Raw genomic sequence first — 18,490 nt, forward strand, 5'->3', positions numbered from 1 at the left:
TTGGAGAATCCGGCAAGGCTCTAGAACCGAGGGTGTCGGGTAATTGGTGGTGGACCTGTATAAGCATGCAGTGTGCCCCCCCCCCCCCCCCCCCCCCCCCCCCCACCTCCCCCCCCCAGTCACGGTCAACCGCGATGGCTCATCGACCAAAGGCGTGCATTTCCAATCCCATTCCTTACCTAGGTCTTCGAGTTCTGACGTCATGGACTTGGAGCGCAGTGACAGTGCCGTGGTTGGGGCCCGCTTTGGAGGTGGAGGAGCTTTGTGGGCGAAATGGAAAGAAAAGAAAAAAAATATATTGAAATTAGTCGTTTTTCACAATACACGCACGCCTTGGTACACGCCACCCGGCTCAGCCCCATCTCTTTTGCAGTTAGACTGTCTTTGGAGGTTGTGTAGGAAGGAACTGCAGACGCTGGTTTAAACCGAAGATTGACACAAAAAGCCCAGAGTAACTCAGCGTGTCGGGCAGCATCTCTGGAGAAAAGGAATAGGTGACGTTTCGGATCAATAGGACAATAGACAGTAGGTGCAGGAATTGGCCAATTCGGCCCTTCGAGCCAGCACCGCCATTCACAGTGATCATGGCTGATCATCCACAATCAGTACTCCATTCCTGCCTTCTCCCCATATCCCCTGACTCCGCTATCTTTAAGGGCTCTATCTAATTCTCTCTTGAAAGCAGAGTTAGAGAATTGGCCTCCACCGCCCTCTGAGGCGGAGAATTCCACAGATTCACAACCCTCTGTGTGAAAAAGTTTTTTCACACAGACATCCTTCTTCACGTTTTTGACCATACTCGGGAAAAGCTTCTTCCCCTCTGTTATCAGGCTTCTGAACGGTCCATCCATGAGCTAGAGTGCTGTCCAATTCACCTCTACCCCAATGCGGACATAGGATTTTGTCACTGGAGCTGATGCGCTACAATGCTGAAAACTTTATTCTGCACTCTGTAGCTTCCCCTTTGCTTGACTTGTTCCACTTGAATTTGAACTGATTGTATCTGTATCTGGAATGGTATATCTGATCTGTTTGCATGCAAAATAAATCCTAGCAACTGAACTAGGAATCCTCGAGATATGTTGAAACAGATGCTGGTTTACAACCAAGAAAATTCACATCGTGCTGGAGTAACTCAGCGGGTCAGGCAGAATCTCTGGAGAACACGGATAGGCGACGTTCTGGTCCATGAATGCTGACGGGTTTACCGAGTGATTTCCACGGCAGCGTAATCCATCACTCTCTGTGTAATGAAGGTTGTCCCGCACATCTCCAGTAAGCTTTGTCCCTCTCCCCTTCAAGCTACGCCCTCTGTGAGAGTTAACGTTTCAGGTCAAAGATCCTTTGTCAGAAGTGGGGAAGGAGTGAAGCAAAGGGCCTGTCGTACTTGGGCGTCATTTGTGCGTCATCTGCGTAAAGATTTTTTACATCCCAAAATCCTGGTGTGCCGCGCCTAAATCATCACGCACCACGTGCGCATAATGCGCACGTCGTGCATCGTGACACGTAAATGACACGCAAATGGCGCCCAGGTGGGACAGGCCCATTAGTCACAACAGGTAGCGAGGATGGGGAGGGATGGATGGGATGCAGGGAATAGCTACGCTAGGGTTCACTCAGGGTCAATATGGTGACATACCATTTACTGAGCGATTCCGGAATTTGCTGCTTTGGTTTCGGGGGTGGGGGGGTGGAGGAGGTGGAGGGGTAGGGGGAGGAGGAAGGGGAGGTGGAAGGGGAGGAGGAGGAGGAGGTGGAAGGGGAGGAGGAGGGGGAGGTGGAAGGGGAGGAGGAGGGGGAGTAAGGAGGAGGGGGAGGGGTAAGAGGAGGGGGAGGGGGAAGGTGGAATTGAGAAGTGCCCTACTGAGTATAAAGCAGCTACCTAAGGAAGTCCCCATTATCTTGGGTTCATCGAGGGATATATTGCCCAAACATTACAAACAAACAAAAATACCTGACAATAATAATGGGGAGAAGACCTTCCATCGGAACAACATTTTTTTTTAAAGAAATTAAACTTTACAAGTGCTTAAACCGGTTACCATCACACCCACCCCCTCTTCCATTTCAACAAACTAACATAGATTCGATGGGCCGAATGGCCGCACTCTATGGTGTAAGAAAACGAGAGAAATAGTTTAAAAAAAATAAAATTCGCTTTGTCTGGAACAGGGTGCAGAGGGATGATCATTCACATGTCAATTATCAGCAGTTATTTCAGACTCGGCAACAATTAACCGCGCTGCTCTGTATTATTTTTTGCCAGTGCGTTTATGACCGGCAATCAGTATCTCCACTATAATCTGTGCATTTACCCAAAACAATCTTTGCCACCCACACCACATCACCCATGTAAGGATTAACCCGATGACAAGAGAACCAATGCAAAGAGGGAGGAAGTGGCCCATCATTTTCGGGAAAGAAAAATTGAGGAATTGACTTCAAGGCCGAAAGTGACTTCAAAAGCTAACAGGACACAGATCTACACTGTCAATATAAATTGATTCCATATTGTATTGGATGAAATTTAGAACAGGAGCGGCAGGTCTAATTAAAAGGAAGATTAACATCAAATGATGCTGATTAAGCAGTATTGCTGGAAGCAGATGAAAAGGCTGTCCATTTTATCATTGTTTTGTCCTGTGATCTAACCTCACAACACTCTGTTAACAAATTCTAATCCTAAATTACTCATGTTAGGAACAGTTTGACAGGGTAAATGTCACCATCTCTGTGACCCCGCTTCTGTTTAAATCAGCATTCAGAAATAGATAAGGACTAATGTGTAACTGCTTCTGATGCAAATGACTTGTTAATTAACTTCAGTCTAACCTTCATGAGAGCTTATCGTTTATACTAAAAGAACCTTGGATCGAGAAATGTGTTTAGAATTTGTCATTTGCTGCTACAGGTTAAAAGAAAAATGAACAAAAATTAAAAGATTATAGATTGGGCGGCACGCTGGCGCAGCGGTAGAGTTGCTGCCTCACAGCGCCAGAGACCCGGGTTCGATCCTGACTACGGGTGCTGTCTGTACGGAGTTTGTACGTTCTCCCCGTGACCTGCGTGGGTTTTCTCCGAGATCTTCGGTTTCAGCCCCGACATGTCCCGGCCTTTTCCCACCTTCAGTTTCCCACCTCTACCTGTCAGTCTGAAGGAAGGGTCTCGACCCGAAACGCCACCTGTTCCTTCTCTCCAGGGATGCTGCCTGACCCGCTGAGTCACTCCAGCATTTTGTGTCCATGATAATTGACTGAGTTTGATTTCATGCTGACCATGTATTGATGACTACGCCACACTCACTGCACATTATCTGGAGAAATAATCCTGATTTTACCAGGGGAGGTTGCTGTATTCAGCTACCCCTGCTCTTTAAATAGAGCGCGGCACGGTGGCACAGCGGTAGAGTTCCTTCCTTACAGCGCCAGAGGCCCGGGTTCTATCCTGACTACGGGCGCTGTCTGTACGGAGTTTGTACGTTCTCCCAGTGACCTGCGTGGGTTTTCTCCGAGATCTTCGGTTTCCTCCCCACACTCCAAAGACGTACAGGATTGTAGGTTAATTAACTTGGTAAATGTAAATTGTCCCTAGTGTGTGTAGGATAGTGTTGGTGTGCGGGGATCACTGGTCTGCTCAGACTCGGTGGGCCGAAGGTCCTGTTTCCACACTGTATCTCTAAACTAAACTAACCCAGTTTAATGTAGGTTAACTATGTTAGCCTACCTTTACTATACCTATAACCGCACATATTATGCATGCTGCACATTCCATATGCAGTCCAGTCCGGATCTTCATCCCTACCCCAGACGAGTGCTAATGGTGTTTCACCATCTCACTGTCAGACATCATAGAAACATAGAAATTAGGTGCAGGAGTAGGCCATTCGGCCCTTCGAGCCTGCACTGCCATTCAATATGATCATGGCTGATCATCCAACTCAGTATCCTGTACCTGCCTTCTCTTCATACCCCCTGATCCTTTTAGCCACAAGGGCCACATCTAACTCCCTCTTAAGTATAGCCAATGAACTGGCCTTAACTACCTTCTGTGGCAGAGAATTCCAGAGATTCACCACTCTCTGTGTAAAAAATGTTTTTCTCATCTCAGTCCTAAAAGATTTCACCCTCATCCTTAAACTGTGACCCCTTGTTCTGGACTTCCCCAACATCGGGAACAATCTTCCTGCATCTAGCCTGTCCAACCCCTTAAGAACTTTGTAAGTTTCTATAAGATCCCCCCTCAGTCTTCTAAATTCTAGCGAGTACAAGCCGAGTCTATCCAATCTTTCTTCATATGAAATTCCTGACATCCCAGGAATCAGTCTGGTGAACCTCTACGGCAAGAATGTCTTTTCTCAGATTAGGAGACCAAAACTGTACGCAATACTCCGGGTGTGGTCTCACCAAGACCCTGTACAACTGTGCAACATGCTGACCACGGAGACGATAGCATGTAATGTTTCCTCCGCTTGAGTTACGATAAAGGACTATGAGATGTTACTCCTGTGTATGGTTCTCATTACACAACATTTATTTACCACAATCAGTGTAATGATAAAACAAAAAGCCCTGAAGGGGCTGTCCCACTTGGCGAGTTTTTTTGGAGACTGCCGGTGTCATATCAGGGTCGCCCAAAGATTTTGAACATTTCGAAATCCTGCGGCGACAAAAAAAATGTTGCGACACTTGAAAAAATTCACCGCGCGCCAATACGTCATCACGTCACGTCCCCGCTGCATCACGCCGCTGATTTTTCAGTGACCTGACACGTCAGTCAACGATGCCGGCAGTCGCCGAAAAAAATCGGCAAGTGGGACAGGCCCTAGAGTCCTTAGCGCAACCAAAGACAATCCATAGAAGTTGACTGGGTGGAGGGAACAGTCTTGTGTCGTGTTCAAGAGTCTGATGTTCGTTGGGAAGAAGCCCTTCTTGAAGCTGGTGGCCATGTTTGTCCAGACTCCCGCACCTTCTTCCCGAAGGTAGGGGCGGAGAGAGAGCTTGGAAGAAGAGTTAAAATGGGGAAAAAAATGTTTCGATTGAATCACTCAGTGATAAGATTGCGAGATAATTCTACGCTGCTGCTAATTTGCAAAAGTATTTTAAAATACCAACGTTATTCTTCAGAGATCACGCCAGGGTGAAAGTAGATGAGTGATGATGAATTTCACCTACACATACGTCGTATTCTCAGGAAATATTATTAATCAGTCTCTTCAGAGAACAGATGGGTGAGCGCATTAAGATCTCATAAAATCACGGAGAGGTTTGATAGAGAAGGGCAAAACATGATTCCACATGGTGGTGGGGCGGTGGGTGGTGATGTAAAATGACTGCTTCATAGTTCCAGTGGCCCAGGTTCCATCCAGACTTCTGGTTCTGTCTGCGTGGAGTTTGCACGCTCTCCCTGGGACCGGGTGGGTTTCCCCCACCTCCGTGCTCTCCCGTTTCCTCTGTCCCATCCCAAGGGGGGGCGGGGTGGGAGTCGGTTGTTAATGGGGGGCGGCACTATGTTGCAGCGGGTCGAGCCGTTGCCTCACAGTGCCAGAGAGACCCAGGTTCGATACTGACCTCGGGGGAGGGGGGCTGCCTGTGTGGAGTCGGCACGTTCTCCCCATGACCGCGTGGGTTTTACTACGGGTGCTCCAGTTTCCTCCCGCATCTCTTAAGACGTGCGGGCTTGCAGGTTCATTGGTCCTCTGTAAATTGCCACTAGTGTGTAGGGGGGTGGATGAGAAAGTGGGATGACATAGAACTCGTGTGAACAGGTGATCGAAGGTCGGCGTGGACTCGGTGGGCCGAAGGGCCTGTTTCCTTGCTGTATCTCAAAACTGGGCATTTCTGAAGGAATAAATGACAGGGAAGTAAGTCAAGTCAAGTCAAGTTTTATTCGTCACTTGCACATAAAGTGCAGTGAAATGAATTTGCCAGCAGCGGTACAATAATAAAGAAGAACACACAATACGCAATAAAAATGCACATAAACATCCACCACAGCATTCACCACTGTGGTGGAAGGCACAACATTTGGCCAGTCCTCCTCCATTTCCCCCCGTGGTCGGGACCTCAACCCACCGCAGTCGCCGCTACGGGCGTCCAGATGTTCAGACAAGGTAAGTCCAGGTAAGTCCTGAATCCATGCCTCCCCACCGGAGACTGCGGCTTCAAGTTGGTGTAGGCCGCAGGCCGGCGGTCGAAGATTTAAAGTCCCCGCCACGCCGCATCCAGAAGCACCGCAGACCGCACGGCCGGCGGTAGGAGCTCCTCTCCGGGGGTCCCCAACGAGGGACCCCGCCCAGGATGGTAAGTCCATGCCGCGCCCGCGGTAGAAGTTGGCCGCGGGCCGTTGGTCGGAGCTCTTATCCTCCCGGTTCCCCAACGAGGGATCCCAGGCACAGGACGCCGCCAGTGAATGGAGCGCTCCCCTCAGGCGTCCACCAGGGAGGGCTTGCCCGCTCCACGATGAAAGAGTCCTCGCTGCACCCGCTGCTGAAGCTGAAGTCCCCTCGCGCGTGTCCGGGAAAGGCCGCACCAATCCTCGCTGTTAGGCCACGGGGGAGGCGTTGAGCAGGCGACCAAAGCGGTTTCCCCCTTACCCCCCCACACCACCCCCCCACACAAGACACAACGAGAAACATTAAAAACCCACATTAAGACACACTAAAAAGTGGGAGTGGGATTATATTAAGGGCCAGAATAGACTCGATGGGCTGAACAACCTCTGTGTTTCAAGACGATATATAAAAAAGACTCAAGCACCAGAGGAAATGAACAGAAGATTGTTGTAAGGAAATTTAATAGGTAGCATTAGGCTGCAGTAAGACTTTAGACTTTAGAGAGACAGCGCTGAAACAGGCCCTTCAGCCCACCGAGTCCACACTGACCAGCGATCATCCCGTTCACCAGCATTGTCCACTTCACTACGGACAATTTTTTTTCAACTTACCGAAGCTAATCAACCTGCAAACCTGCACGTCTTTGTAGTGAGGGAGGAAACCGGAGCACCCGGAGAAAACCCACGTGGTCACAGGGAGAACGTACATCGTACAGACAAGCACCCGTAGTCAGGATCAAACCCGGCTCTCTGGCGTTGTGAGGCAGCAACTCTACCTCAGCGCCACCGTGCTACCCCTTTTGAAAGTGGGAGGAGTGTAGAGCATATGCACTAGCATAGACCTGAAAGGGCTGAATGGCCTGTTTCGCGTTTGCATTCATTTTTAATATTTAGTCACCAGTTGTAAGTTAGGCTAGGCTAGGCTAAGGCTAATAAGGTCATGAGGAATAGGAGTAGAATTACTCCATTCGGCCCATTATTGCGCCATTCAATGATGGCTGATCTATCTCTCCCTACTAACCCCATTCTCCTGCCTTCTCCCCGTAACCTCTGACACCTGTACTAATCTATCTATCTCTGCCTTAAAAATATCCACTGACTTGGCCTCCTCGGCCTTCGGTGGGAAACAATTCCACAGATTCATCACCCTCTGACACAAGAAGTTTCTCCTCAACTCCTTCCTAAAAGAACATACTTTAATTCTGGCCCCCCACCGTACTCACACTTCTAGTTCCACTTGTATCCCTGTCGTTAGGACATCTGCCCCAGCCAACAATGGGCCATGATGGACTCCACCCTTCCCGAGATCATCTGTTGTCAGCCCTGACATGTCCTGGCCTTTTCCCACCTTCAGTTTCCCACCTCTACCTGTCAGTCTGAAGGAAGGGTCTCGACCCGAAACGCCACCTGTTCCTTCTCTCCAGGGATGCTGCCTGACCCGCTGAGTCACTCCAGCATTTTGTGTCCATGATAATTGACTGAGTTTGATTTCATGCTGACCATGTATTGATGACTACGCCACACTCACTGCACATTATCTGGAGAAATAATCCTGCTTTTACCAGGGGGGGGAGGTTGCTGTATTCTGCTACCCCTGCTCTTTAAATAGAGCGCGGCACGGTGGCGCAGCGGTAGCGTTGCTTCCTTACAGCGCCAGAGGCCCGGGTTCGATCCTGACTACGGGTGCTTGTCTGTACGGAGTTTGTACGTTCTCCCCGTGACCTGCGTGGATTTTCTCCGAGATCTTCGGTTTCCTCCCACGCTCCAAAGACGTGCAGGTTTGTAGGTTAATTGGCTTGGTGTAAATGCAAACTTGTCCCGAGTGTGTGTAGGATAGCATTGGTGTGCGGGGATCGCGGGCCAGCGAGGACTCGCTGGGCCGAAGGGCCTGTTTCCCGCGCTGTAACTCTAAACTAAACTAAACTAAAGTAATGAATTAATTGTACTGGTTGTGCAACAGGCAGCTAGCTGGTTGAGTCATCCACCCTGCGCCACCTCCAGCTGTGTGGATGTCATCGAGCCTGGTTAAACAAAAATAATTCCCTAAATCATCATTTTTCACAGCCATTGCGGAATAAACCTTCCCCCACAACCATCAAAGGCTTGATCCTAAATTTAGAGATTGGAATAACAACGCTGAAACGAGAAAATAACGTGACAAAAATTGTGAACGGAAGTTTGGAGATTACATTTATAAAATCACACGCTCCTAGAAAGACGAAGAAATGGCATTCTGTGCGGCTCAGCGGTAGAGTTGCTGCCTTACACTGCCACAGTCCCAGGTTCGATCCTGACCACGGGTGCTGTCTGTATGGAGTTTGTACCTTCTCCCCGTGTCCGGCGTGGGTTTTCTCCGAGATCTTCCTCCCACACTCCAAAGAGAAAGACGTCCAGGTTTGCAGGTCGATTGGCTTGGTATCGATGTAAAATTGTCCCCAGTGTGTGTAGGATAACATAAAGGGCCTGTCCCACTTTCAAAACCTAATTCACGACCATTTTTACTCGTGGACATTTTTCATCAGGCTGGAAAAACACTCCGACCTACTTGATGCCACGAGTACCTACGGCTAGCATCATGGCCTGCTACGACCTACCCACGACCTCCTACGACCTCATGACGACCATGCTGTGAGCATGAAGTGAAAGTGGGACAGGCCCTTTAGTGTGCGGGGATTGCTGGCCGGCACGGACTCGGTGGGCCGAAGGGCCTGTTGCGGCACTATTCCTCCAAACTAAACACAACTAAACTCAATAGCAATAATCCATGCCAATGCTGATTTAAACTGGGCTCCAAACAGACAAAGTGCATCTGATGGCTCAATTAACCTGCCATATTAATCTCATCTTTGGAAGGTGTTCGAATACCGCCCCAACACTCTGGGATGGGCAACAGCCGGGATTTTTGCTCCTGTGACATTTCATTTCCTTTTTGCATCAGAATGGTAATGTGCTGGCACTCTGGAACACTCTTTTTTTGAAGAATGCTTCACCAAGGAATTGCATGCTGTTTTGTGCAACCTCTCTCTGATGTTGCCTAGTAGCACCGTGCTGCGAGATGTATTTTGGAACCACCTGCCCACGCGGACCTGTGCACCGCACAATGATGATTTCCTTTTATAGAGAAAAGGGACGCGAATGCGTTTAAGAGTCTCTTAAATCAGCGTTCAACTGGCAGTGTGTAAACATCACACAGAAAGAACACAGCCTCAGACAATTGACAAAGTTATTTACATGCGATGTACTTTCATTCTCACATGAATTGGGCGCACAGTTTTACACCGCTAGGCTTGTGTTTAATTGTAGATGGGACGTGGTTTAAAGGAGATGTGCGGGTCATTTTCTTTACACAGATTTCCCCCCTTTAGATCGTCCGAGATCATCGCTTCCATCTTGAGAGTAAACTGGTCTGGAGGAGCTCGGGCGGCACGGTAGCGCAGCCGTAGAGTTGCTGCCCGACAGCGCCAGAGACCAGGGTTCGATCCTGACAACGGGTGCTGCCTGTACGGAGTTTAGATGATCCCCCTGTGACCATGTAGGTTTTCTCCCACACTCCAAAGACGTATAGGTTTGTAGGTTAATTGGCTTCTGAAAAGTGTAAATTGTCCCGAATGTGCGTAGGATAGTGCTGATGTACGGGGTGACCACCGGTCGGCATGGACTCGGCAGGCCGAAGGGCCTGTTTTCACATTGTGTCTCTACACTAAACTAAACAGAGGGTGGTGAGTGGCTGGAACACGCTGCCATGGTTGGTGGTTGAGGCAGATATGATAGAAACATAGAAACATAGAAACATAGAAAATAGGTGCAGGAGTAGGCCATTCGGCCCTTCGAGCCTGCACCGCCATTCAATATGATCATGGCTGATCATCCAACTCAATATCCCGTACCTGCCTTCTCTCCATACCCTCTAATCCCCTTAGCCACAAGGGCCACATCTAACTCCCTCTTAAATATAGCCAATGAACTGGCCTCGACTACCCTCTGCGGCAGAGAGTTCCAGAGATTCACCACTCTCTGTGTGAAAAAAGTTCTTCTCATCTCGGTTTTAAAGGATTTCCCCCTTATCCTTAAGCTGTGACCCCTTGTCCTGGACTTCCCCAACATTGGGAGCAATCTTCCTGCATTAGTTAAAGTTTGATAGGTGGAGGTTCACATTGAAGCGTAAACAGCAGTGAACTAGTTATAACAAAAAACTTGTAGGAAGGAACTACAGGTGCTGGTTTAAACCGAAGATGGACACAAAATGCTGGATCTTTGGAGAGAAGGAATTGGTGATTGGTTTCGGATGGTGACCCTTCTTCAGACTGAGAATCGGGGGAAAGAGGGAGAAACAAAGATAAGGAAGTGTAAGGCGTGAGAACAAGACATCAAAGGGGATGGAGATCTAGGAAAATGTAGAATAGATCATTGTTAACGAGGCAAAGGTAACAAGCCAGCAAGCCTTACACTCCCTTTTCTTTGTATCTCCCCCTCCCCTGACTCTCAGTGCGAAGAAGGGTCTCGACCTGAAACGTCACCCATTCCTTGTGTCCAGAGATGCTGCCTGTCCCGCTGAGTTAGTATTGCTTTTTGTGTTAATAGTGAAAACATGTTGCTTGTCAAAAATGAACTAAATCAGTACCTTTCTTTCGAGCAGTATCTTCTGGGTCGAGATTTCGGCTTACGGTGACGACTTTTAACACCAAGTGGTTCCCTCCCTGACGAATCATGTTCACGACTTGTCTGTGGCCAACCTTCACCACATTCTCATTGTTCACCTGCAAGAGAATGAGAAGGATCATTAAAATAAAGATGTCCAGCAGTGAAGCTCGATCACTATCCGAACCTTGCACGTGGAAAACATAGGAACAAATAGAAAATAGTTGCAGGAGTAGGCCATTCGGCCCTTCCAGCCTGCACAGCCATTCAATATGATAAACGTGTCTGTAAAGTTAATTTTGTTTAGTTCAGTTTAGAGATACAGCGCAGAAACAGGCCCTTCGGCCCACCCAGTCCACGCCAACCAGCGATCCTATCCTACACACGCACTAGTACAATTTACATTCATACCAAGCCAATTCATCTACAAACCTCTACGTCTTTGGAGTGTGGGAGGAATCCGAAGAACTCAGAGAAAACCCACGTGGGTCACGGGCAGAACGTGCAAACTCCCTACAGACAGCACCTGTGGTCGGGATTGAACCGGGGTTTCTGGCGCTGTAAGACAGCAACTCTACCCGCTACACCACCGTCCCTTCCAGAAGGCTAATGTCAAGCTAGTTTATGTTGGGAAGGAGAGAATTTTGGACTGCCTTGCTTTTTATTTCTGTCTAGACCACTGTCAGATGATGAGACCTGCAGTACAGGTAACCCAAGAAATCTCCTGAGCAGCAAATTCTATAGCGAGGAGACAATTTTATACATGGGTGGGAAAGTCTTGGAGCAGAGGTTGTTGCTTCAGAATAAAATGATGTACCTTGAGAAAGGAGATGAGGAGGGATTTCTTTAGTCACAGGGTGGTGAATCTGTGGAATTCTTTGCCACAGACGTCAGTGGAGGTCAAGTCAGTGGATATTTTTAAGGCAGAGATAGATAGATTCTTGATTAGTACGGGTGTCGGGGGTTATGAATGAGAAGGCAGGAGAATGGGGTTGAGAGGGAAAGATAGATCAGACATGAATGAATGGCGCTGATGAGTTAATGGGCCGAATGGCCTAATTCAAATGACATGGAATAATATTGAATTGAATATTGAATTGAATTGAATTGAATTCTCCTTCCTGAACCTAGTGTGTAGGATAGCGCTATTGTACGGGTGATCGCTGGTCGGTACACTCGGTGGGCTGAAGGGCCTGTTTCAGCATTGTAGCTCCAGAGCAAGGGTCGGCAACCTACGGCCCAGGGGCCGGATCCGCCCTTAACCCAAAATCATCCGGCCCACAGGCGTATTTGTTTTCAATTAGTTTTTGCGATCTGGGAATTGCAGCCAGTCCCGGGGCATGCGAGGGAAACTTGGGAACTGCAGAAAACGAATTGAAAAACACATGAAGACACACGACAGATGGCACAATGGGCTAAGTGTTCGGCTGGCGACCGGAAGGTAGCCGGTTCGAATCCCGCTTGGAGTGCATACTGTTGTTGTGTCCTTGGGGCAAGACACTTCACCCACCTTTGCCTGTGTGTAAATGTAATGTAATTATGTGAAGCACTTTGGGGTCAATGCAAGTTGACTAAAAATGTGCTATATAAATAAGATTATTATTATTATTATGAAAACTGAAGCGAAAAACAACACCAAGTGTTACACTGTGGCGATAGATGTGGCACGCCATTCGCTCACAGACATGGGTCCTGGCCCCAATGCAGAACAAGGTTGCCAACTCCTACTCTGGAGTCTGAAGACTAAACGCTGGAGGGTGCTCCGGTTTCCTCCCACACTCCACAGACGTGCAGGTTTGGAGGGTGATTGGCTTCTGTAAATTGCGTCTAGTGTTGTCGATGGCAAACTGGGAAAACGTACAACTAGCGTAAGGGTGATGGGTGGTCAGCGTGGACTCGGTGGGCTGTAGGGCCTGTTTCCACGCTGTATTACTAAACTAATATAAATACGACAACGAAACACTCAAGACTCTTGACTCTTTCTCAAGACGCTGGTGAGGTAAATGTGGAAACATGAAAGGGGCAGCGACTCTGCTTTGTGGAGGAAGGAACTGCAGATGCTGGTTTACATCGAAAATATACTCCAAATGCTGGAGTAACTCAATGGGGCCGGGCAGCATCTCTGGAGAGATGGAATAGTTGAGGTAAAGTGTGAAGTTGGGTCTCGACCTGAAACGTCAGCCATTATATACCACCGGGTGGCGCCGTCAGCGATGGCAGCCTCGTCAACAGTCTGTCTGTTGTTTTGTCTTTTTTTGTTATTTTTAGTGTGTTTTAAAAGTTTGTGTTCAAGTTCTCTGGTTTGTTTTATGTGGGGGGGGGGGGGTGGGGGAGGGGAAAACTTGTTTTCAACCTTTGACCCTACCGGAGATGCGATTGTTTTCCGGATCGTATCTCCGGTCGCTCTGCAGCCTAACATGGTGGAGCTGGCGGCCTCGCTCAGCACTGACTTTGAGCCCCACCACCGGGACGTGGACTTACCATCGGAGCCGATCCCTTGCCTGGGATCGACGCTCCAACGGACGCCTGCGGATTTCACCATCGAGGAGCTCGCAGTCTCGGGAAGCTCCAAAGTCGCAGAAGGTTCGACCAGACCCGAGCCGGGGTCCGATCGCCCGGTGCTGGGAGCTGAGATTCCCCCCCCCACCCCGATGCAGGAGCTTGGTCGCCCCGACGAAGAGGGTCCCACCGCCGGCTACGGGAGCCAAGATCGCCCCATCAACGGAAGGCCTGAGGCTCCTGACCGCGGGCGAACAAAGAAGGGAAGAGATTGAACTTTTTTTTTTGGCTTCCATCACAGTGAGGAATGTGGAGGAGTCACTGTGGTGGATGTTTGTGTTTAAACCATTTTGTCTGTCTTGTTTTACTGGTATGACTGTACGGCAAATCAAATTCCTCATATGATGCAAATCATACTTGGCTAATAAAGTATGACTTCTACTCTCCAGAGATGCTGCCTGTCTTGCAGAGTTACTCAGCATTTTGTGTCTATGTTAGGAGATCTGCTTTACTCTTCTTCAAATGGTGCCATGGAAGAGTAGAAGAAGCCTCCCTTTTTTGTTTCATCTGACACAACAATAGACGATAGGTGCAGGAGTTGGCCATTCGGCCCCTCGATGTGATCATGGCTGATAATCCCCAATTAGTACCCCGTTCCTGCCTTCTCCCCATATCCCCTGACTCCGCTATTTTTAAGAGCCCTATCTAGCTCTCTCTTGAAAGCATCCAGAGAACTGGCCTCCATCGCCCTCTGAGGCAGATACCTCCTCAGACTCACCACTCTCTGTGAGAAAAAGTGTTTCCTCGTCTCCGTTCTAAATGGCTTACTCCTTATTCTTAAACTGTGGCCCCTGGTTCTGGACTCCCCCAACATCGGGATCACGTTTCCTGCCTCTAGCGTGTCCAAACCCTTAACAATCTTACATGTTTCGTAGCTTACACAAAACCCCAACCACTCATCCTGCTCGCTATCTTCGATCAAACCTCTGGTCGGCAGGGTGGCTGCCTCACAGCTCCAGAGATCCGGGTTCAATCCTGACTACGGGTGCTGTCTGTGCGGAGTTTGTAAGTTGACCCACGTGGGTTTTCTCCAGGACCTCCGGTTTCCTCCCTACACTCCAAAGACGTACAGGTTTGTAGTTTAATTAGTTTGGTGCAAATGTAAAATGTCCCAAGTGTGCGTAGGATTGTGCTAGTGTGCGGGTATCGCTGGTCGGCACGGACCCAGTTGGTCGAAGTGCCTGCTAACCGCGCTGTATCTCTAAACTAAACTAAACTGAATCACAAACGCATTGTCCCGCATTATAAACTCCCAGCAATAAGACGTTAATCATTTACAACAAGCCAAATGAGAGGCAAAAAAGATAAATCCTCAGGGGATTTTTAAGTCATTGATAATGCAGGAATTGATTTCAGCAATGATACAATAGCCATGACGGTAATTTATGAAACATAGCCCGACTGCTTCACGTGGAATTATTCAGCCAGTGACAACTTTTTCACATCAATATTATGCATCCATTATCCAGTTTAATATATATTCATTTGCTCTTGATAAATGTCTAACCTCAGTTCCATTCCTCGTCGGTACGTGAAAGAGTTATTCAAGTTGCACGCGGGAGGTATGGAAAACTCTTCCCTCCTGTTTCCGAGGTTCTTTCGTAATTTCCGTGTGCGGTGTGGTGGAGGAGATGACCCTGGCGCACTCCCAGGGCAATGAGATTCTGACACACAGCGGCCCTGACAAAGCAGGGGCAACCCAAGCAGCTTCGAAGGTTAAAGTCCTCATTATTCTTTCTCCCCGACTCTATAAAAATGTCGGACACAGGCCTTCCAGCCACCCGAGTCCACTCGACCATTCAATTAGATCGCGGAAGATGCTAGTTGACCTCCCAATCTCAAATGCTGAATATTTATGAAGCAGGCCTGTTCATGCGTTAATATGAGAATGCTTTGCCAAAGTCAACTCTACATTAGACTCCTGGGCTATGGGTAATGAATTGCTGGTCTGACTATTGGATTATCGCTAAAAGCAATTTCTCGATTGTAATGGCCCACAAAATAATCTCTTCAGAACGTCTATTGAAATGTTATCTTTTCGATGAGTTTGATTCACTTTAATTTTAGTATTAGAGATACAGCGTGAAAACAGGCCATTCGGCCCACCGAATCCGCGCCGACCAGCGATCACACTGTACACCAGCACTATCCTACACACTAGGGACAATTTACAATTTTACCAACCTGCACGTCTTTGGAGTGTGGGTGGAAGCCAGAGCACTCGGAAAAACCGATGTAGTTTCAGGGAGAACGTGCACACTCCAAACAGACAGCATCCGTGGTCAGGATCAAACCTAGGTCTCTGGCCTTGTAAGGCAGTAACTCTAGTTCTGTGCTAATCACCTGAGTTTGACCCTAACTATGGGTGCTGTCTGTACAGAGTTTGTACGTTCTCCCAGGGACCACGTGGGTTTTCTCCGGGTTCCCCGGTTTCCTCCCACACTGCAAAGACTTACGGGTTTGTAGGTAAATTGGTTTCTGTAAATTGCCCCTAGTGTGTAGGATGGAAGGAGTATACTGGATGATGGCTCAGTGGGCTCAGTGGGCTGAAGGGCCTGTTTCCATGCTGTATTTCTAAACTAAACTAAAGATGAGGCAGCAGTTGCAGGTTCATACCACATCGGGCCTGGCAGCAATAATGAAATACCAGCAAATATTTGGAGTTATTCGTTGAGTGTTCGTCCTTGATTAATGACGAGTTCTAAACAACATGAAGCCTGTAATCTCTACGAACGGAAATTGTAATCAAAAAACAAAAGGGACAAACTCTCACCAAACTGTTTTTATTAAAATGTCACACCCATCAGCCACGAACAATTTGGAAGAAAAGTGGAATTACGATTACTACAGGTGCCCGGGGTCATGAGGGAGAAGGCAGGAGAATGGGGTTAGGAGATAGACCAGGCATGATTGAATGGCAGAGACTTGAACTCAGAGCTAAGGATAATGAGTAAGCCATTTAGAACGGAGACGAGGAAACACTTTTTCTCACAGAGAGCGGTGAGTCTGTGGAATTCTCTGCCTCAGAGGGCGGTGGAGGCGGGTTCTCTGGATGCTTTCAAGAGGGAGCTAGATAGGGCTCTTAGAAATAGCGGAGTCAGGGGATATGGGGAGAAGGCAGGAACGGGGTACTGATTGGGGATGATCAGCCATGAATACATTGAATGGTGGTGCTGGCTTGAAGGGCCAAATGGCCTACTCCTGCACCTATGTCTATTGTATATTGTCTATTGATGGGCCGAATGGCCTAATCCTGCTCCTACCACCCATGACCTTAATAACATATAAATTAAACAAAACCGTGTGGAGGCTAGAATATTGAGTAATGATGTTATTCCAGCATTTTGTGTCTATCTTCAGAGGGATGTGAATTGCACACAGGTAGATAAGAAATGGACACAAGATGCTGGAGGAACTCAGTGGGACAGGCAGCATCTCGGGAGAGAAGGAATGGGTGACGTTTCTGGTCGAGATCTTTCTTCAGACTGAGAGTCAGGGGAGCGGGAGACACAGAGATAGAGGGTGTGGCAGAACTCTCGCCGGAGAGAGGAGGAGAGCTGCTCCTCAAGGTAGGCACAACTGGAGGAGATTTCGCAGTGGAGCTGATGAAACGTGTAGGAAGGATCTGCAGATGCGAAGGTAGACACAAAATGCTGGAGTAACTCAGCGGGACCGGCAGCATCTCTGGAGAGAAGGAATGGGTGACGTTTCAGGTCGAGACATCATGTCCAGCACCGACATTGTGGGCCGAAGGGCCTGTTCTTGTGCTGTACTGTTCTATGTTCACATCGGGGGCTGGGACGATCAAATAAGAAACATGAAACTGCGTACCACACGCATGTTCCTTTCACTTATTCAAAGTGTCCCCACTGCTCCTGCACATTCAAGGTTGGAAGTTTCATCCTGCGATTGAAAGAAGGCGAGGGAGAGTTACAATGAAGCACGGAGCGGTTACTTGAGCAGGACAATGGGCCTCCATTATACAGGATATTATCACAAGGCGTGTGGAAAATCACCATTTGATTAGCCTGACTCAGGAGTGGTTTCAAGTTCGGATAATGATGTCTGACAATTCTAATGGGGTTCATTGAAACTGTAATTAGCATGGTAGATGTGCAGGAACATGAGGAGATATCATTGTCAGATTTTTCAAAAGGCAATTGATAAGAAGCCAGGGAGATGGATGTTGCTTAAATTACACCTCCTGGTGTTGGCGATGGAACATTACCACGGATAGAGAGCCAGTAATGGAGAGAAAACAGAAAGAGCAGGAATAAATTGGCCTTTAGCGGGTTATCGAAGGTAGCACGGTGGCGCAGCTGCCATACAGTGCCAGAAATCCGGGTTCGACCCTCACTACGGGTGCCGTCTGTACGGAGTTTGTACGTTTTCCCTGTGACCACGTGGGTTTTCTCCGGGTGCTCTGGTTTCTTCCCACCTTATAAAGACGTGCAGGTTAATTGGCTTCGGTAATAATTGTAAAGATTCCCTAGTGTGTAAGATAGTGTTGGCGTGCAGCGATCGCTATTCGGCGCGGACTCGGTGAGCACAAGGGCCTGTTAACATGCCGAAGGTAGACAAAAGTACTGGAGAAAATCAGCGGGTGCAGCAGCATCTATGGAGCGAAGGAAATAGGCAACGTTTCGGGCCGAAACCCTTCTTCAGACCCGAAACGTTGCCCATTTCCTTCGCTCCATAGATGCTGCTGCACCCGCTGAGTTTCTCCAGCACTTTTGTCTACCTCCGATTTTCCAGCATCTGCAGTTCCCTCTTAAACACTGTTAACATGCCGTATCACTAAACTATAAACTAAACTCCAAGAGGTGACAGCTACGCAGTCCAAGTGTGTAGGAAGGAACTGTAGGTGCTGGTTTACACCAAAGATAGATTGATTGGCCCTTGTGTGTACAATGCAAAAGTGTTCTAACATAGAACTAGTGAATGGGTGATCAGTGGTCAGCAT

General features: G+C 48.3%; 1 protein-coding gene across 1 annotated transcript in view; it reads right to left on the reverse strand.

Moving 5' to 3' along the window:
- shank2b (SH3 and multiple ankyrin repeat domains 2b) overlaps positions 1 to 18,490 on the reverse strand; it is a 463,010-nt gene that overhangs the window by 47,597 nt on the left and 396,923 nt on the right. Inside the window, exons 16-17 of the mRNA XM_055649215.1 lie at positions 10,952 to 11,087; positions 180 to 260 (exon numbers count right to left, since the gene is read on the reverse strand). Coding sequence (XP_055505190.1) covers positions 180 to 260; positions 10,952 to 11,087 — 217 coding nt within the window. The remainder of the gene's footprint in view (positions 1 to 179; positions 261 to 10,951; positions 11,088 to 18,490) is intronic.

Source organism: Leucoraja erinacea, chromosome 18 (genome assembly GCF_028641065.1).
Source record: "Leucoraja erinacea ecotype New England chromosome 18, Leri_hhj_1, whole genome shotgun sequence".
In the NCBI taxonomy this organism is placed as follows: Eukaryota; Metazoa; Chordata; class Chondrichthyes; order Rajiformes; family Rajidae; genus Leucoraja; species Leucoraja erinaceus.